Source organism: Hevea brasiliensis, chromosome 9, assembly GCF_030052815.1.
Source record: "Hevea brasiliensis isolate MT/VB/25A 57/8 chromosome 9, ASM3005281v1, whole genome shotgun sequence".
Lineage (NCBI taxonomy): Eukaryota > Viridiplantae > Streptophyta > Magnoliopsida > Malpighiales > Euphorbiaceae > Hevea > Hevea brasiliensis.
In genome coordinates, this window is record NC_079501.1 from 12,530,964 (window position 1) to 12,553,415 (window position 22,452).

A 22,452-nucleotide genomic window follows, 5' to 3' on the forward strand; every position below is an offset into this window, starting at 1 on the left:
CTTTAGCTTTCTCTTGGCAGTTGGTTACTCGAGTATGTGATTTTGCTTACACGACCCATGTAAAGTGTACAGAAAGCATAGGACTTAGAGCTTGGCAATGGAATTTACAAAAGTTGATAAAATCAATGATTATGCATGAGAATACTCATCTAAATGCTTTGAAATAATATACAAATGCACTAAAATATATATATATATAATACAAGTGCATCAGTAATGGCATGTTGATTTCATAGGTTTTTTGCATCCCCACTTCCTAATCCAAGAATTTAATCTTTGTATTTATAAAGTAGTTTTATGTCTGCAGGTGGGACCTCATTGTATGTTAGGGGAAGGTCCACAAATGGGTGATAAATGCAGTGTGAAACGGTCTGTAATTGGTCGTCACTGCCGGATAGGTTCTAATGTGAAGGTATTATGATTTTTCTGTTGTTAATGTGAAGAACAAACACTGTAAATTCAGAAATGGAAAATGACATTTAAAGCTTTTATTTTTATTTTGTTATTTCAGGTTGTTAATTCAGTTATCATGAACCATGTTACCATTGGAGATGGTTGTTCCATCCAAGGTTCTGTGATTTGCAGCAATGTACATCTCCAAGAGCGAGTTGGGCTGAAAGATTGTCAGGTAATCTCTCTTCTCCAACCCACCGTAAAAATGTATGCACTCCAGTGCACACTTTCATGTGCCTTCTCCTTGCTTTTCATGCCAGGTTGGAGCAGGTTTTGTGGTTACTGCAGGCTGTGAGTACAAGGGAGAGTCCTTGGCCAGAAAAGAGAAATGAATAAATAGGGGGTGTCCCTAGCTAGAAACAGAAATGGAAATCTCAAGAATTAATTACAATTTTGTACCATGATCATCATAGGTTTGGTGTGAATTTTTCTGTAACGGCTACCATTGCATGGTAGATCAGAACTATGGCAAGGAAAGGGAAATCCTAAGCTCAACAAGTGTATCATCCAGCTTTTACTTTGTTTTATTTTATTTTTGGGTTGGGAGAGGGGGGAGGGAGGGGCAGGGGGGTGATTATTTTTGGTTGTGCTGCATGCATCCCATGTATTTTTAATGACTGAATTACAATAGATTAGGTTCATTTTTGTCATATCATTTGTAAAAGATGCTCAAATTTTACTGGTTGTTGAATGGAAATGCCTTCATCATTCGTAAAGAATGTTGGTTATAGTTGCTTGTCTGTTGGTACCATAACCCCTTCGAGGGTTGGTATTAACTTCAATTCATCCATTCTAGAGACAAATGTAATTGGTTTCAAATAAAAGTTGCAGGCTTTATCAGAGTGAAAGATTGCTTCATTTGCAATCCTTAAAAACATTCGAACAAGTCGTTATTTCATACCCGGAAAGTATTCAAACAGGTTTCCTACGAGTCACAAAAACCAACCATTTGCCTTTGCTCTATCCTGTTTGCGTTAATTTACTGTGAAATTGATTAAAATGAGGCTCATGTGTTAATAGGAAGGTTTCTGTTGTTATATCTTGCAGAATACGTAAAGCAAACGCATCTTGGAAGAAAAACTTGATTAGTTGTTTGTTTATCAAGAATTGGTATAGCATATTATTCAACAGAATTATTTCTACAGATTTGGATTTTAAAGTTCTAAAAGCTGAGATTGGGGCAATTTTTTTTTACTATGTTTAAAAATTCTGCTAAGGTGCTACAGAATTGTCATGCCATTGATGCAGTTGGTCAACAAGGGGAAGATAGAAAAGTTTCTGCCAAATAATACAAGCTGCATTTTTCCAGAAGCCACTCAAAAGGCTGCTTAGGCCTACTAAAGACATTATACCCAGGCACCTGAGCGCATAGCCTCTCCTGGCATTAACAGACAGCAGAATTACATTACATCCTAACTACTATCTTATTACAAAAGATATGAAGTCATAACATCTGGATCGGTATCATATCTTTGCATAGTTGATAGAATTTTTCCCGTCATGACCTTTGCTAAAGAAATAACTGAAGTAATCTGAAAAGAGAATTGGCTTATATCTGGGTGCTGCTCCAGTCTCTAGCACTTCTGGTAGAGGTCCAATTAGAGCATCAGGTCCTGGATTGACAAAGATAGGAACTGAAACCCTATTCTTGCTTCCATTGGCAACCACACGATGCTCTATACTTTTATATTGGTCATTGCTCATTATCTGCAGCACATCTCCAATATTGATCACAAGTGCTCCATTAACTGGTGGGATATGAATCCAGCTATCCTCTTCAATTCCTCGAACATAAAGCCCGCCAATGTCATCTTGTAGGAGGACTGTGATGGATGAAATATCAGAATGACAGCCTACTCCGGTCACAAGTTCAGGATTAGGGCAATGAGGATAGTAGTTCAGGTTAATAGTTAGCGAACCCATTAAGGCATATTCTTTTTCTTTGTCAATCTCCCTCACATTGAGTTTTGTCAGTAGCAGCTCTAACAGCTTTTTGATAACCATTTCAACCCTCTTCATATAATCCAGCACTGGATCCCTGAAATGAAGCACCTTTAAGTCTCTTATAAATATGCATCTGTTCTGCTAAATCAAATGAGTGCAGTCATTAAGATAACATTAATATATTAATTTGGATTGCAGGAAATGTTCTGTTGACCAAGGCATGGGTAACTTTCAAATTTGTGGGATGAACTAACGAAGCCATGCGTTAAGGGGATCGTTGTACATACCAATATGATTTCTCTCAGATTCGATTGCCTTTGCCTAGAGTAGCATCAGAAAATGGTAACATAAATATAGTAGAGCGCAACTAAACTTTGCACTCATTTTCATTCTGATAGGTGAAATTCAATTTGAATGAATCTCATGTCTTCTGACTGGAATCAGGATAAAATGCCTTTCAAAGATTGCTTTGGAAATCCCAATAATGGTGATAATAATAAATTAATACTAAGAAGTAGTACAGGGTGAATATATTTTTTTTTTATAAAAAGCAGAACTAAAGAAATATTAAATAACTTAGTAAAGACAATCTAAGAACTAATAAAACTGGAGCTAAAGTACTGATAAAGTGGATTTTATAACCATAAATTGAAAAGCAGGCTCATTGAATTGATTTCAGTAACCCATTTCAAAGATAGTCAAATCAATACATTCTACAGAGTTTTGGAACTTACTTGCATACAGAGGGCCAGAGTGCCTGAGACTTTTCATCTCCAGGGATATAACGAAAGCTCAGATAATCTTTCCACTCCAGCACCTTCTCCTTTAGAGGACTAAAACTTGTTGCAAGGAACACAGTATCAGTTGGGGATTTCCCTTTCCAAAACTTCTTTCTTTCTTCATTGGGTAACCCAAAGAACCCATGAGCTGCATCCTGTAAATGATCAAGAATCTCTTGTGGAATCCCATGATTGATAATCTGAAAGAAACCCCACTTGCTTGCAGCTTCAAAGATTGATTCTACAAGTTGTGGATCATCCCAATTGGAGACATCAATAATGGGTATGGATTCTTGGGAAATGACTTGGCTTGCATGCAACCTTCGTTCTGGCGGTTGGATATATTGGCGAGGAAGGGATTGAAGACCTGTATCAACTAAACCCTTTAAGCCGTTTGCTTTGTGCACCACAAAATCAAGTACATCAGAGGAGGCATTTGGAGTAGCGGTTGACATCGTTAGAGGTGGTGGGAATCTGGCAGAACTTTGTACCAGAATTTCGATCTCTTATTACCAGGGCTATATCAATTTCATAATGAATGTATAAATCAACTTGTACATTCATTGATAAATTTTCTGTAAGACATTTTTTCTAAAGGATAATTGAAAAAGTATACTTTCATCCGCTGATCAAGTTAGACTTTTTAAATGAGTACTGCAGTGCTCATAAAGAATGCACATTATATGAAAATCTAATTACAACGAGTAAATACATATTTTTTTAAGGTTTTATTTAAATTAAATCATTTATAAAAAAAAATTTAAATAAATTTTCATAATATTATGTGTAATTTTTATCTTTTTGAAAATAATTTTTTTTAATTAAAAAAAACTTTTCTTTTCTTAATTTAAATATGAGAATTGATAAAAAAAAATTAATTGAATCAGATCCTTGTAGAATTATATATATTCCAAACATAGGATTAGTAATAAGAGGTGCTTGGGAGATTTTTCGGTACGCTTTGATGGTTTTTCATTCAACTTAATTATAACCTTAGACAAGAAATTGAGGTTGAGTAACTTGGAGTTTGTTGGCAGCAAATAGCAACAATAGCTGAAAAGATCTTGCATGCACGTAAAAAGGTGAACTGTAGTACTTTTGGAAGGTTATAGCTCTGCTCCTCTCTGCAAATTTTAATCAATTTTTAGAATTTTTAATATTTGTAATTAAGGTATTTTAGAGCTGTATTGAAATTAAAATTCTCTCTTGAGATTCTCCAAGTATTCTCTCCTATAGACCCGCCCATGGCTGGTCCAGTTAGAATAAGACTAAAACCAATCAAATTCACGTTTGACTGAAATCATGAATGAATCATATTAAAATGATTATAGATAAAATCAGATTTTTTTATTTAAAAATAAAAAAAAAATTTAAAAAAAAAAGGGAAAATAGATCATTAGATCTTGACAGATCAGATCAAATTGAAATGAACTAAAGTCGAAATTGGACCTTTGAAAGAATTTAAGAGTCAATTCAAGTTCACCCGTTTAATCAACCCTTCAACCCATAGCTCCGCATTTGTTCAAATCGAAATCTGTCCGTTGGCTAAGCCTACTCTCCTACAATGATTTTATGTAATTATAATAGAATCATAATTGATAAAAAAAAAAAAAAGCAGAATTATAATATCCTAAAATTTCCTAAATTTCACATAAATGAGTTCAAAATTTTCTAGAATCTTTAGCACAAATTTAATTTCTTTTTGTGAAAATTCTGTAGAATATTCCGCTAAAATTTTGAAGTTAAAAAAATTAAGCTGAAAATGAAGAGTCAATGTAGATAGTGACATCACAGCTGATATTGCTGACTTTCACCTGTTTCAGCTGATCAAACTACTGTAGTAAACGTCACTACTGATATCATCGGTAGTTACAATAATAGTCAATGCTGACCACCGAGTTTTGATTACAAAAAAAAAAAAAAAAACAATTTTGGTTAAAATTGAACAAATCCACTGTCAAAATTGATTTTCTAATATTCTCACTATCAATTTCGGCAGATAAATACTCATTAACACCACCATATTAAAAAAAAAAAAAAAAAAGAAAAAGAGTGACGGTGAACTAGACTACCAAAATTTCTTTGAATCAAAGGATGACAGGGTGCCAAAACGATAAACTTACCCCGGATCACAATCTCACGAAACCTTTCACGGAAAAGCAAAATGTGAACAAATGTGAATTGGAAATCACCATCTTCGTAGTGCACGTGACCACATGACTTGAGGTTTTTTCTCCCTTTTTTCTTATTTTATAATTTATTTCGAGGAGGGGTTTAGTAAAACTCATGGGAAGAAAGGAAAAAAGCTATGGCTGTTTTAATGAAGGAAGCAAGCACTCGTAGACACGCGCCATTCGTGATGTCACCACAAGCTTATATGTAGTTTGAAGGCTGGGTTGTCCCAAATCAATAATGTCCTGCCTTAAACTGTTTGACATAACACTGGCAAGCTTCAGCAAAAAAAATAAAAAAATAATGCATACGCCTTACTCCATGCAATGAAAATAACATGTTAACCTGGTAGATTATACTAACCATTGCCATTCACCAGTTTCTTTTGCATGCCTCTTAACAGCATGAAACAGGCAATCCAAACTGTATAACACCAATCCGAACATGCATTGCGACTCTTTTTCCTGAAAAAACAAAAAACATAAAGATTTTTAAGTACCTCCACTAATTTATTACATCTACCTTACTTTTGTTCTCCCTCCTCCCCCCATCTCTCCCTTATTTTCTAATTTTTATGTGAGCATGTTTCAGGAGAGACAAGAGGTTCGAAATGCAGTTAGTTGCAATCATATTAATTTGACGTGTTTTGAGTAGCACATAGTATTAACCACTTCGAAATTATAGCTACCAAATCACATGGGGTTGAACACTGGCTGCCAAGAATTTTTTGATTCTTATGCACAGATGCATGCAGAAAATCGGATCAGCCACCACATAATGATAAATGTTACACAATCATCAATTTAGACGATCACATTTGCATGTCAAGTCGCATGGGCAAGCCACAAGCATCCTTAGTGAGTGGGAAATTCGTAAAGGAAAAATTAAGGCCCAAGTGTTTTTGGCAAAGAAGTGGATAGTCCTCAGCACAAATCTCTTCACAGGCAAAAGAAATAACTCTTTAGATTGCTACAACTTGCACGGGAGAAGGTTATCATACACAAAAGTTGTCTTATCCAGGAGCTATTGAAATAAACAGTCCACAATACGTAAGTTGTAAAAAAATGACAAAGCAAAAATCCATAGCCACCTCCAAAGAAACCATTGTCAAATAGAGAAATCTTTTACCATTTCCAATTGATCAAGGAAAAAGATACATATCTACTTTGCCTCCCCTTCTTTAAGCAAGGAGATGGTGAGGGAGAAGATTAGGGAAAGAACGAAGAGATAGCATCATAAATAATTTAATTCTACTAAGTATTAACCCATAGTCCTCAAATCTCAAAAAAAGATTGAATGATTAAGAGACGAGATTATCAAGGAAGAAGCATCAAAACACCACACCAGATATAGTTTCTTACCAGTCCTTGGTCAACAAATGATTGGTACTGCAAAATCCTTTTTTCAACTTCCACTAAGAGTAGCCTCCTTTGGCACCGAGCAATTCTCCCCCTTCCTACTGCTTTAGTATCCTGATTTATGCAACCATTGTGATAGCAAAAGAACAACAATTATTAAATTTTCAAAACTTGATCGCTATAACATAAAATTGAAAATTGACTAGGTTGAAATCTTTAGCACAATCTATCAATCTCTGTTACAGAAAATGGTTTAGGAATCCAAAATCTATACATGCAAGAATTAATTCAATGTCTCAATATTTTTTAAAGGAGAAACTAATGATAATTTGAACAAAATAGGTATATGATTTTGAAAGAAAGAGACCCTCCATACTCGTTACAAAACACTGTAGTCAGTTAGCTCATCCCCAATGCAGTACTTGAAACTTGTAGCCATTATATCTGGCAACGATGGCTGCTGGACCTAGAAATTTATCAGATATACTTGAATAAATACCAGTATAGTGCACAAATCTGCCTTGGAAAATGTGACCATTCAAAATGTATCTATAAATCCCTCTTTCTGCGGTCGGCCCTTTTACTGTTTGGACTGTAGTTTCACTCCACCACTAACATATATTCTTTTCTTCCCTACACACAATTTTATTGACTTCCTACTAACACATCACACATAACTATATAAGTTCATATGCAACATATTCATTATCCTGTATAGCAAGATAAATTGCAGCAGCATCAGCAGCAGAAGTCTAACTCTCACCTCAATTAAGTCTACGAAACAATCATATATATTAAGGTGTTAAAGCACTGAAAATATTGATTAGTTACAAGTCGGTTAAACCCACAACTTAACAGAATTGGGTCCTCTCCCATATTTAGTTTTCACAAATCTCTACATAATAATAGTGCACTTGGATAATTTTATTGAAAGCAAAATAAAAACAACCAAATTAATTTAAATGTCAAATAAGGTGACATTTGGATAGAGAATTTGAAATCCAAAGGTTTGAATTTGAGTAAAAAAAAAAACGTTGTACTTCTAATTGAGAAGAAAACTTATTTGAGAGTGAAAATCTTGGTCTCTTGTTCAACCGTAAGAAAAGGAGAGATAATCTTTTAAAAAATAGGAAAAACAACTGGGAGCACATCCGCTGTCAAAAACTGTTATTCAAACATATCTAAAAGGACCATTCATTAATCTAATCAGCCAAAAAGGAAGTATTTTAAACCTCATTCAAGCAATAAAAATGAAAAAGGGAGAAAATAAAAACCTCTATTTCAAATTTCCTGTCCAAACTATCTAATGGAAATTCATTTTTCTAACATGCCATTTCCTAAGTTGGAATATGTAAATTTACCATATTCACCTTTCTATGATACACAATGTTTCTACAGCATTTTATAAGGGTTGTGAAAATTTTTATTTAAAATTAAATTATCAGTAAGAGTGTTTACTGTGTTCATAAAGAGAAAATGATTTGTGACATCAAGCAACCCAACCACAAAATAATGTCATAAAATAAGAAAAAGCAAATCATTAAGTAATGGAACTTCACTTTTTAACATGCCATTTCCTAAGTTGCAATATGTAAATTTACCATATTCACCTTTCTATGATACATAATGTTTCTATAGCATTTTATAAGGGTTGTGAAAATTTTTATTTAAAATTAAATTATCAATAAGAGTGTTTACTATGTTCATAAAGAGAAAAATGATTTGTGAAATCAAGCAACCCAACCACAAAATAATGTCATAAAATAAGAAAAAGTAAATCAATGATTCCATGAGAAGAGTCAGAAACTCAAGATGGTGTAAACAAGATGAACAGAAAGTTCAGATATGTATTATCATTTAGCCAGTGTAGGGCACTGCCCCATCCATACTGTCTTCCTATTGTCCTACACTAATATAACATATAATTCAATTCAAGTGATTATCCTGAGAAAAAATCATTAATATTTCCTTACCTGTTTAAACCATGCACGTACTAACATTAGCAGCATAAGAGAGAGAAAAAATGCTGGCAAGGCAGCTAAAATAGCAAAGTTGATTTCATTAGCCTTGAGAATCTGATCGAGTTCAAGCATTGCCCTGTTCGAAGATTAAGGAAATGAGACAAACTAGAAGCCAAATAATATTTTATTATCTTTCCAAGATACCAGTTCATGAACTTACGTCTCAATGTCCAGTTTTAGCTTCTGAACCTGAAATGCAGAGATCCCGTTATAATATGACTAAAATTACAAGCAGAAATTTCATATAAATCTAGCCTGTACTACCTGGATTAGCAAAGCACGAGCAAGCTCCCCACTCAGAAGATTTTGAATAGGATTCACAAGTTCCTTCTCATACCTAAACTTTACAAAAGCAAAGAATTTACTATTCATTCAAGGGTAAAAGAAATCAGCAAGCATAAATCAGTAGTTCGATGAAAAGAATAATGCAATCCTTGATCCCTTCAGGTTTAGGACCCAATCTCAGTTTTAGGACCTAATGTGAATTCTCTCTCGTTCCTACCCTGCCTATCACCCTCAATTCAACCATTCCCTAGTGCTGTTCTATCTGCATCTTTTAGCATCTCATTGTCTCCTTATTTGCAAATACAATCATAGGTAACTACCCATAAGCCAAAAAAGGAAAAGGACCTACCTTGCCATAACTATTTCGAGCATTTCCTGATCTGATGCATTCTCGGGAAACTTTTGTCCTTTTGTCTGCTCGCTAAAAGCCATTAACATTCTGTGCCAAGCAAATAATTAGGTAAGTTGAGCTCAGCAAAGCCAAACTACTTCATCAGAAGATTGAAGTTTAAATAATAATAATAATAATAATAATAATAATAATAATAATAATAATAATAATATAAATAAAAGTTTAGCTCAGCAAACACTATAACACTACATAGTTCTGGCTAACCCACAAGGCATAAATAGGGTACTTTTGTACAGTAAGATGTAAATTTTTTGCATAATGAAACATCACCATCCAATACTAGAAGAAAAAAGGTAGAAAAATTGGAAAGCAAATTTTGACCTGTGCAAAGAATTTGCAGTCAGCTGCAATTCTTCTATCTCCATTACCCCTTTGTGTCTCTTCCTGAATGTCTCAAAAAGGTCATCTCTGATCAACAGAAGCTGGTCATAAATCAAGTGAAACATGATTAAATCAATTAAAACCTTTGCATAATCTCATAATGTAATACACATGAACATTATTTAGAGAGAGATTTCATCATTCAACATAAATCGTTCACAAAACCAATAAACAAAATATTGACATAGAACCTAGCTCCATACACCCGAAATAAATTTAATCAACCAAAAAACCAAATATGGCATAAAACTACATCACATACTACATCACATATATGAAGAAACAAAAATGACAAATTGCTAGCTGGGACTTGGTTTTCATGGTATGGATAAATATGACACTTCATCCAATATTCATCTGAATGTTCAGAAGAACACAAGAATAAAGAGCCACCATGCCATTCAAAAAATCCAGCATTTACTCTGATTTCAGCAGGCATATTATATGTACTTAATATAGTCCACTTACACTTAGGCAAATGAAAGTTCACAACGAAAAGACACATGAAGCCAGGCTGAATATTTTGAGTTTATTAATGGATCAATGACAAAATTCTAAGGCAGACAAAAAAAACTTTATCAAGCAGTTACCATATTAAAACCGCTATATGATGTACTGGAATTTACATTTCTATAACCAATTACCTATTGAGACTGGGATTGATCCTTAAGCAAGTAAGAACACGATATCTCTATTAGCATTTAGTTTATTTTTCCATATCGTCAGTTACCAAATTTCTAAGACAATAGAAGTAAGTCATTGGTCCTTGAAAATACAAGCTCTAGCACAAAAACAAGAGTTCACCTGTCAAAGCATCTTAATAATGAGCAAAGGAAGTTAGAGTATACCGGTTGCTCCACATGTTCATTAAAGAAGCTAATGGCTGAGTCCTTTGCTTCACAAATCCAATTGTCAATATCGGGACTTCCCATCAAACGACTATGCCTCAGGAGCCACATAGAACAAACAGATAGGCCAACTGCACCACATGTATAACGAATCCAGTACTGTGTTACTTTCTTTGGCTTTTGGTGTTTGGCAACCTAATAAAAAAATTCCATATGAATTATATACCTCAAAAACTTAATTTGCAATAGAGAAGACAGTCAGTCGATTAGAAGACATCAATGTGAATTCAGTCCACACAATAAAAGGATTATGAAATATTCTTACTATAAGAGATAAGTAGGAGTCCAATTTCTGAATATTTTTATTAACCAAGTTGATGGCATCTGCAATTTCACATTCAGTCCACTGAGAGCCTTCTTGATTAACTTCTGGTAGTCTCTCAAACAGTAGAGGGAATGAATAGCTTCCATCAACAGAAGAATTAGTCTGCATATCATTGCATATTGAATGAAAAAGATTTGAAATCATATATAACAAGTGAACATCAAAAACATTTAGAATATCACAGTGAGCTCAAGAGTAGAGTGCAAGGAAAAACTATAATGAGAAAGAAGAAAAAAAATTTAAAAACCTAATGGTTTTATAATTACCCTGCGTATTGCATGTAGATGACCAATTGATGCCTCCAAATTTGAAAATAAACCATTAATAGTAACTAGCAATGAGGGGAATGACTTTTCTGGATCCTTCACTAACTCTTTTCCACATCTATCAACTTCCATGTAAACCTGTATGGAAAAGCACGAAATCAATTGACAATCAATTCTACATGTTTTTGAGAATATGCAATGCTTATATTATATGTGTATGATTAACATGTATAATGAATTATGTTGCTGGGTAGACTCGAATGGGATAGAAATCAAAACTTTACAAAGTTTACAGCAATTGAGGTAAGCCTTAAATTCCTTGTTGCATAGCAAGAGAAAAAGCTACAATAAAGATGCGAAGACAAACCATGACAATGTAGCAAATTTACTAAGAGGAAAAGAAAAGGGAAGAAACACCAAGTGCTAGTATACCTACAAACTTTTTTGGTTGGATAACTGTATACCTAGAACTTAACAAGATAGCAAATTTGTTCTTAAAAGCTCTCTTCCATTTAAATCAGCATCAGTGGAACTCCCTCAGCAAAAGAACATTTGTAAACCAACCCTCCAGTCTTTAACAATTGGATCTTAAGCAGTATTACAAACTAAATGAGGAAAAACAACCAATATAAAATCAATGAGTCTTATTTTTGCATGCGTGTGTAAGCATTAAGCATGCAACAGATAATTAGAGTCTGCTATAGAGGACTATTGGTCACAAATTTAGAATTGAGAACCAAATCAAACTGCTGAAGTTCTATATATATTGTGAATCAAGCAGCTAAGCCCTAGCACAGTTTACAGCATTGTTTTCCCTGAGGATGTTAATACGCGCATAATTTTGACTCATGCCTCATATTTTTATGCTTCCTAAAGGCCGTATCTCATCCTCACCATTCATCACCAGGAATAATCAATCAGTCAACATTCAACTGTTTCACAAGGGAATGTACCATGCATCTAATTTACTGAAACAAAATGAAGGTCTCCAATCCCACTGGATGCCAGCATACATTAATAATGATAATTGAAATTATAAGAACATAGACAAATCAAAGAAGCGGAAAATCTATAGTTTAAGATTGTTGGTAAAGACGAAGTACAAATGCAGGCAAAACATTATCAACACTGAGATACACAAATGAAATGAAAAAAAAATGGTGGAGCAAACCTCAGCCAATAATGTAGCAAGCACGCGCCTTAATGTGGTTAAAACAGCCAGCCTCTCAGATATATAAGCAGATGCAGATTGGCATAGATGCTGCATTGAAGGACCCTCAACAACGCATTGTTGCACCAACTGAACTGTTCCGTCAACGAAAGCTCGAGGCCCTCTCTCAAAGATCATAAAGTATAATTTCCGATAATTAGATCCCTGAAATTCAAATGAAAACCCAAAAACAAAATTATTAAGATGAAACATAAAGAACAACGCACGCAGCACGCTAAACTGTGCTCACCTCTGCTCTAGATTGCCAAAATTGCAAATTCTTTTCTACACTATGCAATTTTACAAAGATGTGCTCCATTATGTCCTCCAAAACATCATACACTACAGATGACTCTTTCACAACCCTGCATAAACGAGAGAAAAGGCCAAAAAAAAAAAAAAAATCATCTTGTCTCAAATTTGATTAAAACAAAAAAGAACAAGTATTGCATATACAATAAGAGGACATACAGAGAAGATTCAGGAGTGTAGGAGGGCAAGGGGAGATGGATGTAATGCCTGCGTCTGGAAGAAGAGACGCGGGCTGTTTGACGGAAGAGATTGGAGATTTGCCCGAGAAATTTTGAGTCGGAGGAGGGAAGGAAAGTGGAGAATCGGTTCCATAGATAATTGGAGTAGAATGAGACAATGGTTTTGACCCCAGTGGGCTCGTCTTGGGAAGGATGGACCTCCATGGATGATGGCTCTGTTTGGTCTTCTTCTGGGTTTATGACTACGAGCTTTCCACTGACGTCGCTCTCAATTCAAACGTGGTCGTTTGAATGCCTAGATCACAAATCCGAGAGTGACCCTTATTTCTGTTAAAATTACGCAAATGCACCCTCTTTTTTTATTTATAATAACTAACTTTGAGTTTTTTTTAATTAAATAACCAAATTGATATTAAATTATTTAATCATATGTATCGGCGTTTAAATTATGGAAAAATTGGATGAGTCTCAAATTTGAAAAATCACCCTCTCATGCTAAAGCTCATTAGCTTAAATTGTGAATAAATACAAGTTCATTTTATTTGATGCTGAAATTATTTTTTAAAATCACTCAAAACCAATAAAATTATTATTGGAAAAATTATTTTTTTAAAATATATTAATAAAAAATATTAAAAAATAATTTAAAATTAAATTTAATAAATTTTAATTATAAAATACTAAAATAATAAAATAATTTTTTCTAAATTATTTTTTTTAGCCGTATCTAAAGTAGTGTTTTTATTTAGAAAAACGGTTTTGAATCTCAAAACGCAATGCCAAATAAGCACTCAGTCCAAAAGTATTTAAACTTATAGGTAAGAGCTCTAAAAATAATTTTATATCTTTATCAATAATTTTCTGCTTCCCATTTAAGGTCCTATGTCTCACCTGTTTGCATCCATTTATTATATTTCAAATTCCTAAAGCTTCTGTAAATGCATATTCAGAATCCACCACAAGAGCTGTGCAACATTTTATCATTTACCCAAAATATAAGAGAGCAGGTCCCCTAGAGACAAGCTGCATCAAAGCACATCCCCAACAGAATAGAGAAAAACTTTCACAATATAACAACCCAGTTTTCACTTTTTTTTTTTTTTTTTAACATGTAGCAAGCCTAGATAAAATTTGGATAACATAAAGATTTCCATATATAACACAAGATTTTTTATTTTTTTCCATTAAAGAGGACTTGATACTTGAAAAAATGGTAATACATATGAGAAATTATTCCATTCAACCATTGTTTTAATCAACTAAAGAATAACAAAAACAGATACCATACTGTAAGTAATATTGTTTAAAAAAAATTAATAAACTAATTGCTACATTTTGAATATCATAATTTTGATATTTCAATTGCAGTTTTGAAATTGGGAAAAACAAGTACCTTTAGTGTCTTTCCTGATGGATTTATAGCTATATGAAAATCAACTCAGGCATAAATGATAGATTAACATCAATTTGGCCCATCAAGAATTGAGACAACACATTACAACATTGTTTTGGTTCAAGGAATTCCATTCAGAAAGTTATTGTTCTCAAGTTTGGTTTAAATTTTGAATGAGGAATAATAACTCCACAATCTCAACTTTGATTCAAAGCTTAAGAATGGAATAGTTATCTTCTGCAAATTTGTAGAATATATATTCCCACACATGGAAAAAGAGTACTGCAAGACAACTATTCTATACCACAAAACAAAGAGAGCCTATTTGTGTAGCTGCAGTAGCTGAAATTTATGACCTTATTTTTATGTAAATAACTCCATCAGTTTAGATATACAGAATATTTGTAAGAATGAATTACATGCATCAGAGTTCAGAGCCTCAAGACAACATATAATAAATCTTTCACTTTAATATGATCAACAAAACATATACATCAGAAATTGCTTGGACAGCATGTAAAGACAAAATAATCAAATAAATCTTAGCATCTGTAGCCATATTCATCTTCAAAAATACCAACACAAGAAGCCAAAGTAGTCCCTACAAGTGCACACAGCATATTATGCTCCACCAGATGTAGAATAATGCAGTATCTTAACAAACCTCATCTGCACCCACCCTTTCTCCCAAAAGGATTAGCCTGAACCTTAGAAACTCACTACTTACTCTATATTTTTTGCAACTGTTGAAGTGGATGATATAAATTCTGCGCAGCACTTCCCCTTAAATCTACCACACTTGGCCTTTTAAGGACTTTCCTTTACACTTCGTGCCAAAAACCAAATGCATGATTAAAAAAAATAATAAAAATGTTGACTTTGACTATTTGACCTCAATGACATCTAGAAATTGTAATTAGGAGTAATCTTTTTCAACCTTTAATAACAGAGTAAAAGCTTATATAAAGCATAACATTAAGACAGCTGGAATTTACGGGCGGCTCCTTTCTTTCCCTCTTCCTTCATTTCCCTAAGCAATATAATAAACATAGATTAGAAACTTTTCATCCTAACAGAAATGTTTAAATCCAATGTAACAAAAAGCCGCTTATAATCATATAAGCAATATTAATCAATGCCTTCTCTATTTGGAGACAGTTGCTACCACCCGCAGTCATAAAGGGAAAAGTAAAGCAATGGATTGAACGAGGATGAGACTGGGAAGAGAAACTACACCAAATTAATTGCAAGTATAGAAAAACCTGAAGCTTCATTAGCACTGTGAAGCATTTAGAAACTGCACAAGGTACAAGTAAAGACACAAAGCTTACGCTACTACAATTTGTTCCATCTTGAAGCTCAAGGAATAACTGCCCCCTTCATCATCATGGGCGAAGAATTGCTAACTATAGCACAAAATTTGATTGCTAGTTATACCTTACCACCTCCTATTCAACAGACATATTGAACAAAAATAAAGTACTAATTGCATCAACCAAAACTAGGTCCTATGCATCAAAAAATATTTGCGCCCAGAGGCAATTTACGAAAGAGATGGTAGCAGATCCAAAAAAGATGGAGATTTGAATTAATAGTGAAGTAAGGTTTACATTGAATAAATCATCATATCAGCTGCAGCTGACATACATAAGTATAATCACCAAGCTGCCCCAAAACACAACTAATTTTCTTTTGCAAATTAAGACTTTCATCTTGATACATAATACCATAATTTGAGGAGACCCTCGTCATAAATCATATAAATTATAAAATTCATGCAAAGAAACTAAAATGTCCCTTCCCTCTCGAACTAATGACCTAATTTGATCAGGAATCATTAGAAATGTTAAAGTAATTCCGAAATATATCAATCCAGCAAAACTACCTCCATTTCCATCTCATCTCCATCACCGAGCACTACTTATGCTTATTCTTGATGGTGATCCCAAGTTCCCCTGCAACAATGACTGTATTTGCCATGTCAAGAAACATGTCATGCTCAACAACACCTGCCAGCCTCAAAATTGCATTACTTGCAGCTTTCAAACTACCAATATCTCTTTTGAAGTACAAATCCACAATATAATTCCTATTATCGGTAACAAATGGTTCCCCACCGTTCTCCTTGCCATTAGAACCCTTACTCCTCAGCTTGGCCACACGACCTGCGTACCCAAACAACTCCTGCAACCTCTTGGTAATGAATTTCCAACAAATTTGAAACGAGGATAAGGAATGGCCATTTCTTGAATATAGGAAACCAAATAAATAACGGAACAAATGGTTTAATTCAGTGGAAAAGAGTTTGCCCAGAATCACTTGCAAGGCAGACAAAATCTAGATGAAAAAGGAAATGCATTTGAAAGAAAGGTGAAGAAGAAGAAGGAAACCCAGATGATAGAATCATGGTTGGAGAGAGGGAAGGCTGGAGGAAGGGTGAAGACGTGAGTTCATGGAAGAGAATATATACAGAGGATACGGGCAAAGATTGGTTATCGCACGTCACGTAGATTGTGCACAAAATAGCTCCAAAGATTTTTTTAATTTAACATACTTAGATGGGTGAAGGCAGTAATTTTCGATTTTTGTCCGAATCTTTTGTTTATTTATTTTTTTAATTCAGAAGTAGGAACTTAAATCATATTTCTTTAGGTGTTTATTTTTTTTTAACCGATAGGGGAAATATTAAAGAAAAAAAATTAATTTCTGCTTATAGAGTCCTAAATTAATTATGCAAAAGAAACCTCTTTATATATATTAATCCTTTTAGAAGATGTAAAACCCACATAAGCAGAAAAATTAATTTCTGTATACACAATCCTAAACTAATTATATAAAGGAAATCTATTTATATTTATTAATCCTTGTAGGAGACGGAAAACCCACCTGCCCAAGAAAATTATGCTCATATATATATACATATAAAATCATCGTTTTGCTTCCATTAAACGGTCCAATCCTTTTGCGTCCCTCCACTGCAAAGATCTTGTAGCCTTTCTTTTTCCTAAACACCCTGATGGAGTTCAAATCTTCTTCTGTTATTATTTCTTCTTCTATAGCTGATTACAAGCCATGGAATAAGGTTTCAGCTTATTCTTTCACTCTTGCAGATTTGTCTCTAGTTTGTACTACTCCTACTACTATGAATATTCCTGAAAGTTTCTTTCAAGAACAGCTAAAAATTGGTGATTATCACTATCCTATCCGAGACAAAGACAATCAACAAGAGCAGAAATTGACACCTTGTTTTTCTAACAACAAGGTTGATGAGATGGGAGAGTTGGGCAGTGATCAAGAAAAGCTCCAGATTGGTATCAACAAATATCATGATTATTATTACTGTTGTACTTTTGATGAGCATGTTGCTCATATTTGCAAGTCTGTAGCAGCTCATGGCGAGGATGGTGGACAGCCCTTGAATTTAAAGGTGGATGAGAATAATGGTGGGATGGTATTGAGTACTAAGAAAGACACTGAGTCAGAGTTTTATTATTATCTTTTATCCATACATGGCGATGACGAATGTATAGCAGATATGCTTGATTTGAAGGTGGATGAGAATAACAGCAAAATGGTATTGAGTTCTAAGGAAGATGCTAAATCTGAGTTTGATTATTCACTTTTCCCTATATATGGTGAGGACAAATATACAGCAGACATACCTACTTTGAATGCGGATGAGAACAATAGGGGGATGGCATTGAGTTATATGGAAGACACAGAGGAGTTTGATTGTTCTCTTTTCCCTATATATGGCGAGGACAAATATATTTCTGGCTACTGATGGAGACTGCAATTTATATAAGCAAAGAGAAATTTCACGTCTGTGCTGATTCATCAATATCAACCGTAGTAGGAATCATTCTTTTCATCAGAGCAAAAAATTTGAAAAATTCTAAAGATATTAGAGCATTATCATCCGATTTCAGGAATTCGAAAGGTGTTTAGAATTATTTTGTTTAATAATAAAAGTAGACTTTATTTTTACTTTTTATGTGAAGTGCATGTTTTCTGTTTACATCAGAAGCTAGGTTTTAGTTTTTTTTTTTTTTTTTTTTTTTTTTTAACAAACTGTTAGTTACCTTTGGAATGATATACGTTGGCCAAGCAATTCTATGTGAATCATATCTTTGTAGAGTGTGTTTCTTTGCTTCCAATCCTTTACTTTTCTCAGTTTTCAAATTCAATTCCATCTTCAGAAATTTCTTGTTCTTCTCTTTTCCAATAACGCTCACTCACTACGCCTAACCACAGGGAATTTTTCTAGGGTTTCACTTTCCACCTGTTGATTTTTTGTTTTCTTTTTTGTCAATTTCTTTATTAATTTCTCTCGTGGGATTTGTCCGCCTTCGTGCTCTTCTCGTTATATATGTTTTTGCTGCTTTCATGTTTTATGCACATGCCATTTTTTTTTTTTCTGGGTTTGTTAATGGGATGCCGTATGCTCATTCTGACTTTATTATTGGGTGCGTTTTGTCATTGAGTGTGTTTGATCGAGTGACAATTGATTTTTTTTTTTCTTTAGTTTACGTGATAATTGTTTTAATTTGCTTTTCTGCTATGGTCGTTGTTCCACTGCCATGGAAGTAGACCTTGTAAATGGTTTAATTGTAATTTTTAGTCCATCTTCAATTCCTAGCTTGTCTATTTTTCCATCATCATAAGAACTTAAAATAAAGCAGTTGGTTACAAGCGGAGACAAATATAATAGAGTCCTGAGGCCCCTAGTTGAGTAGTTGGAAGACGAAACCATGCGATACCATCCTGAGCCATGTCCCAAGCAGACGTACCTCAGCAAATAGTTCAGCTAATTACACATTAGATTTTCAGGATTTCCTTCACATCTATATATACCTACCACCACCCAAGAAGAGTGTCCCATTGTCCCAAGCATGCTAAGGGTGGTCACTTAGTAATCTATCTAAATCAAGACGATTTCCTATCGTAATTAATCTGGTCTTTTATGGTTTATCTCTGTGCTTATAGGGCATATTGTTACCTCAATATACAGAAGCAAATGAATGAGCATGCATGAATCCCGACAAAGCTTGTTTAAAAAGGGAAGACTGGAGCATATGGTACCTCGTGAGTCTGCTTTAAGCAGATCACAACCAATGTTTTCTGGCCACTAAGGCACTAACTCTAGATTTTAGAGGATCTCCAGCACAGTGTTTCATGTATATATACGTACTTACATGCTTTGAATCACAATCAACTCATGTCTTCATAATCTCTTATCATAACCTTTTTTTTTTCTTAAGCAACCAAAATCTCCAAGTTCCTGTTCTTGATTCTTTTCTAAGAAAGAAGACTATGGCTATTCGTTTTCAAGGTAATCTTGCTAAGCAAATTATTTGCCAGTCTGTTCGCTCCAAATAAAGCAGCTTCAGGATGTTTAAATATACCAAAAGGCTTCTTAGCAGTATATATTGGATAGACTGAGAAGAAGTGATTTGTAGTTCCAGTATCCTATCTGAATGAGCCTTCGTTTCAAGATTTGTTAAGAAAAGCTGAAAAGGAGCTTGGCTTAACAATTCTTTGCAGAGAAGATGCCTTCCTTCATGTCACTCCCAGCTTGAGTAGAGCTTAAGTGTAGGCTGACATGAAATTAACCCATTAAGAAAAACAATTTTCTAAGGCAGGAATTGCCTGTTTAAGTGTAAATATATATACATATATATTTTGTTACAGAACAAAAACAATTCTGCTAAATGTGAAAATTCAATCTTTACACTATTTTTCATGTGGGTTTATTTTCTTTTGATTCTAATTTATTATTGATAATTAATTAAGCAACATCTACTTTTAGTGTTAGTTATGCAACATCATTAATAATGATTGAATTGACTGATTTGAGCAGGCAAAATCATAAATCCAATTTCAAAGCAGAAAACTAAAGTTACAAAGAAGTTGATCTAACAGTTTTATGATTAGAAGTTCTTGATTTGCAAATTTAGAATATACTTCTTCAACTTTAACAAGAAAAATCAGATTTAGAGCAACACAATCAAAAGATTTTACATAGTTACACTTAAAAGGTAAAGGAAGCCAAATCCTATCTGCCTTCAATACTCATGTCCTTCCTGGTAGGAAAAGGTTGATTAATCTCCTTAAGATATGCACCTTCATGTTCCAGGTTCATCAACAGTATCTATCCTTTCAATGGTTGGGCTTTCAGTGTTATTTCACTGATGCACCTCTCTGATGAGGGTTCCTGGCATAGCTAGACTGCATCCAAGGGAAATTTTATGGATCCATGAACTTCAAAGTGATTTTCATCAAGATCTTGTGATCAAACCTTGCAAGTACAGTTCTAACAATACTAGAGAAACTTGGAATTGATGATCTGTTGCATTTTGATGCTCCTCACACACATATGACTGTAATTTATCCTGCACATGCACACGAGCGCTCTAGTTTGGCCTGGCCACGGGTCGATTCTAATTCATGGTTCAACCAGATCTAAATTGAAGTGAGGAGTTGGTTAACCACAATTTCAATTTCGAGGTGATTCTAGTTCTAGTTTAGCTTTGGTTTGATTCAGATCAAGTCAATCTAACAATTGAAATAATTTTTTGATTTAAATAAAAATGGCAGGTCAATTTCGATTCAGTTCATGATTTAAGTTTCAAAGAAAGAAGATACTAAGATTGTTCTCAAGATGATTCCGGTTAATCAATTTTGGCCTCAAATTTAATCGAGTCAATTTTGATTTGATACTGAATCCAACTCAGACCGTGGAAAGGCCTAGCTCTAGCTAGTGAATGGGCTCCATTGTGATGGAGTGAACCGTTGTTGAAAAAAAGCCCTCTCTCAAATAATTTTGCAACTTTTGTTTCCTTCCCTTAGAAGTAGCTTGCATACAAATGCCGACATCTGCTGCTGTCCACTAGTGCGTACGAGGTGTCAACATCTGCTTTCCTTAGCTCCATTTTTATTTATTTTTTTTTTAACTGATGCTTTCCTTAGCTCCATTATTGCTACTTTAATTACGTCCTATTGTCCTTACTCCTAACACGCACCTTTTCTTCCATTCATTATATTGGATATTCCATTTCCAATCTCTTCAACTTCACTATCCTCTACCCTCTCTCTTTCCTTGTTCTGTGAATCCTGAAACATCAAACATGGGGGTCACCATTGAAGAACTTTGCTGTAGCAGTAAAACCCAGAAATACCTAGTCACCATCCACCACCGCCTTGTCCAGGCCACGGTTACCTCCTCACGGACTGTGGTAGACAGGTGGATCAAAGACCACCTTCAAGCCCCATGCCACCATCACCAGAAAATTGTTGGCCTTGACATAGAATGGCGTCCAACTTTCATACGCGGCAGCGGCCAGAATCCGTTGGGAATACTCCAACTCTGCATCAGCAAATGCTGCCTCATATTCCAAATTTACCAAGCTACCTGCATTCCTCGGCCCCTGTGCAACGCCCTCAGTAATCCTAACATTATCTACACTGGAGTTCGTATATCCGGTGAAACAAAGAAGCTTTCCAAGGACTATGACTTGGAGACATCTTGTGAAGCAGGTATTGCAAGTCTAGCTGCACAAGCATTTGATCACAAGGAATTTAAGAGATCCGGATTAAAGACTCTGGTGGAGCCTATTATTGGGGAAGAATTGGAAAAGCCAAAGCGTGTGACTATGAGTAACTGGGATGCTAAGTACCTTACTCCTGCTCAAGTGAAGTATGCTTGTGTTGATGCTTGTTATTCATATAAACTAGGAAAGCTACTGCAAGTATAGAAAAACCTGAAGCTTCATTAGCACTATGAAGCATTTAGAAACCGCATAAGGTACAAGTAAAGACGCAAAGCTTACCCTACTACTATTTGTTCCATCTTGAAGCTCAGGGAATAGCTGCCCCCTTCATCATCATGGGTGAAGAATTGCTAACTATAGCACAAAATTATATTGCTAACGATACCTTACTACCTACTATTCAACAGATATATTGAACAAAAATAAAGTACTAATTGCATCAACCAAAACTAGGTCCTATGCATCAAAAAGTATTTGCGCCCAGAGGCAATTTAGGAAAGAGAT

At 34.5% G+C, this 22,452-nt stretch overlaps 5 protein-coding genes and 1 long non-coding RNA gene across 10 annotated transcripts; 2 read left to right on the forward strand and 4 right to left on the reverse strand.

Annotated features, from left to right (window-relative positions):
- Positions 1-267: 267 nt before the first annotated feature.
- Positions 268-987, forward strand: LOC131183075 (uncharacterized). Its single transcript, XM_058152946.1, has 3 exons — positions 268-412; positions 512-628; positions 714-987. Exons 1-3 carry the CDS (start codon positions 323-325, stop codon positions 783-785), a joined length of 279 nt encoding a protein of 92 aa, XP_058008929.1. The 5' UTR covers positions 268-322; the 3' UTR covers positions 786-987.
- Positions 988-1,728: 741 nt separating this feature from the next.
- Positions 1,729-3,690, reverse strand: LOC131183073 (feruloyl CoA ortho-hydroxylase F6H1-3-like). The gene is made up of 2 exons (XM_058152945.1): positions 3,132-3,690; positions 1,729-2,491 (listed from the first exon to the last, which is right to left on the reverse strand). The coding sequence occupies exons 1-2, from the start codon at positions 3,629-3,631 to the stop codon at positions 1,918-1,920; spliced, it is 1,074 nt and encodes a 357-aa protein (XP_058008928.1). The 5' UTR covers positions 3,632-3,690; the 3' UTR covers positions 1,729-1,917.
- An 850-nt stretch (positions 3,691-4,540) lies between these two features.
- On the reverse strand, positions 4,541-5,404 carry LOC131183076 (uncharacterized). Its single transcript, XR_009151239.1, has 2 exons — positions 5,300-5,404; positions 4,541-4,735 (listed from the first exon to the last, which is right to left on the reverse strand). It is a non-coding gene; the product is annotated as an uncharacterized LOC131183076 (long non-coding RNA).
- A 10-nt stretch (positions 5,405-5,414) lies between these two features.
- LOC110653321 (protein DGS1, mitochondrial) lies at positions 5,415-16,321 on the reverse strand. 5 transcript variants are annotated; one of them, XM_021808902.2, is made up of 14 exons: positions 16,284-16,321; positions 12,765-12,879; positions 12,476-12,679; positions 11,305-11,442; positions 10,979-11,140; positions 10,654-10,848; positions 9,746-9,846; positions 9,362-9,451; positions 8,992-9,064; positions 8,888-8,916; positions 8,680-8,803; positions 6,710-6,820; positions 5,712-5,812; positions 5,415-5,603 (listed from the first exon to the last, which is right to left on the reverse strand). In XM_021808902.2, the coding sequence occupies exons 1-14, from the start codon at positions 16,304-16,306 to the stop codon at positions 5,483-5,485; spliced, it is 1,587 nt and encodes a 528-aa protein (XP_021664594.2). In that variant the 5' UTR covers positions 16,307-16,321; the 3' UTR covers positions 5,415-5,482. The 5 variants fall into 5 exon arrangements, 4 of the variants coding, with proteins under 4 accessions (XP_021664594.2, XP_021664592.2, XP_021664591.2 ...); XM_021808900.2 differs by lacking the exon at positions 16,284-16,321 and adding an exon at positions 12,986-13,262 and having other exon boundaries at positions 5,415-5,626; XM_021808899.2 differs by lacking the exon at positions 16,284-16,321 and adding an exon at positions 12,986-13,259.
- LOC110653323 (probable ribose-5-phosphate isomerase 1) lies at positions 16,316-16,805 on the reverse strand. The gene is made up of 2 exons (XM_058152118.1): positions 16,718-16,805; positions 16,316-16,563 (listed from the first exon to the last, which is right to left on the reverse strand). The coding sequence occupies exons 1-2, from the start codon at positions 16,803-16,805 to the stop codon at positions 16,316-16,318; spliced, it is 336 nt and encodes a 111-aa protein (XP_058008101.1).
- A 4,720-nt stretch (positions 16,806-21,525) lies between these two features.
- LOC131182809 (3'-5' exonuclease-like) lies at positions 21,526-22,152 on the forward strand. Its single transcript, XM_058152119.1, has one exon. The coding sequence runs from the start codon at positions 21,526-21,528 to the stop codon at positions 22,150-22,152; it is 627 nt and encodes a 208-aa protein (XP_058008102.1).
- Positions 22,153-22,452: the final 300 nt, after the last annotated feature.

Excerpts from the sequence above, each read along its gene's own strand:
- LOC131182809 (XM_058152119.1), top strand. The coding sequence starts at position 21,526 with ATGGGGGTCACCATTGAAGAACTTTGCTGTAGCAGTAAAACCCAGAAA.
- LOC131183073 (XM_058152945.1), bottom strand. The coding sequence starts at position 3,631 with ATGTCAACCGCTACTCCAAATGCCTCCTCTGATGTACTTGATTTTGTG. Across the intron at positions 2,492-3,131 it reads CTCTGGCCCTCTGTATGCAA|GGATCCAGTGCTGGATTATA; the intron begins GTAAGTTCCAAA and ends GCTTCATTTCAG.
- LOC110653323 (XM_058152118.1), bottom strand. The coding sequence starts at position 16,805 with ATGATTCTATCATCTGGGTTTCCTTCTTCTTCTTCACCTTTCTTTCAA. Across the intron at positions 16,564-16,717 it reads AGATTTTGTCTGCCTTGCAA|GTCGTGTGGCCAAGCTGAGG; the intron begins GTGATTCTGGGC and ends TTGGGTACGCAG.
- LOC131183075 (XM_058152946.1), top strand. The coding sequence starts at position 323 with ATGTTAGGGGAAGGTCCACAAATGGGTGATAAATGCAGTGTGAAACGG. Across the intron at positions 413-511 it reads GGATAGGTTCTAATGTGAAG|GTTGTTAATTCAGTTATCAT; the intron begins GTATTATGATTT and ends TTGTTATTTCAG. Across the intron at positions 629-713 it reads TTGGGCTGAAAGATTGTCAG|GTTGGAGCAGGTTTTGTGGT; the intron begins GTAATCTCTCTT and ends TTTTCATGCCAG.
- LOC110653321 (XM_021808899.2), bottom strand. The coding sequence starts at position 13,209 with ATGGAGGTCCATCCTTCCCAAGACGAGCCCACTGGGGTCAAAACCATT. Across the intron at positions 9,847-10,653 it reads ATGAACATGTGGAGCAACCG|CTTCTGTTGATCAGAGATGA; the intron begins GTATACTCTAAC and ends ATTTATGACCAG. Across the intron at positions 5,604-5,711 it reads GAAACTGGTGAATGGCAATG|TTTAAGGCAGGACATTATTG; the intron begins GTTAGTATAATC and ends TATGTCAAACAG.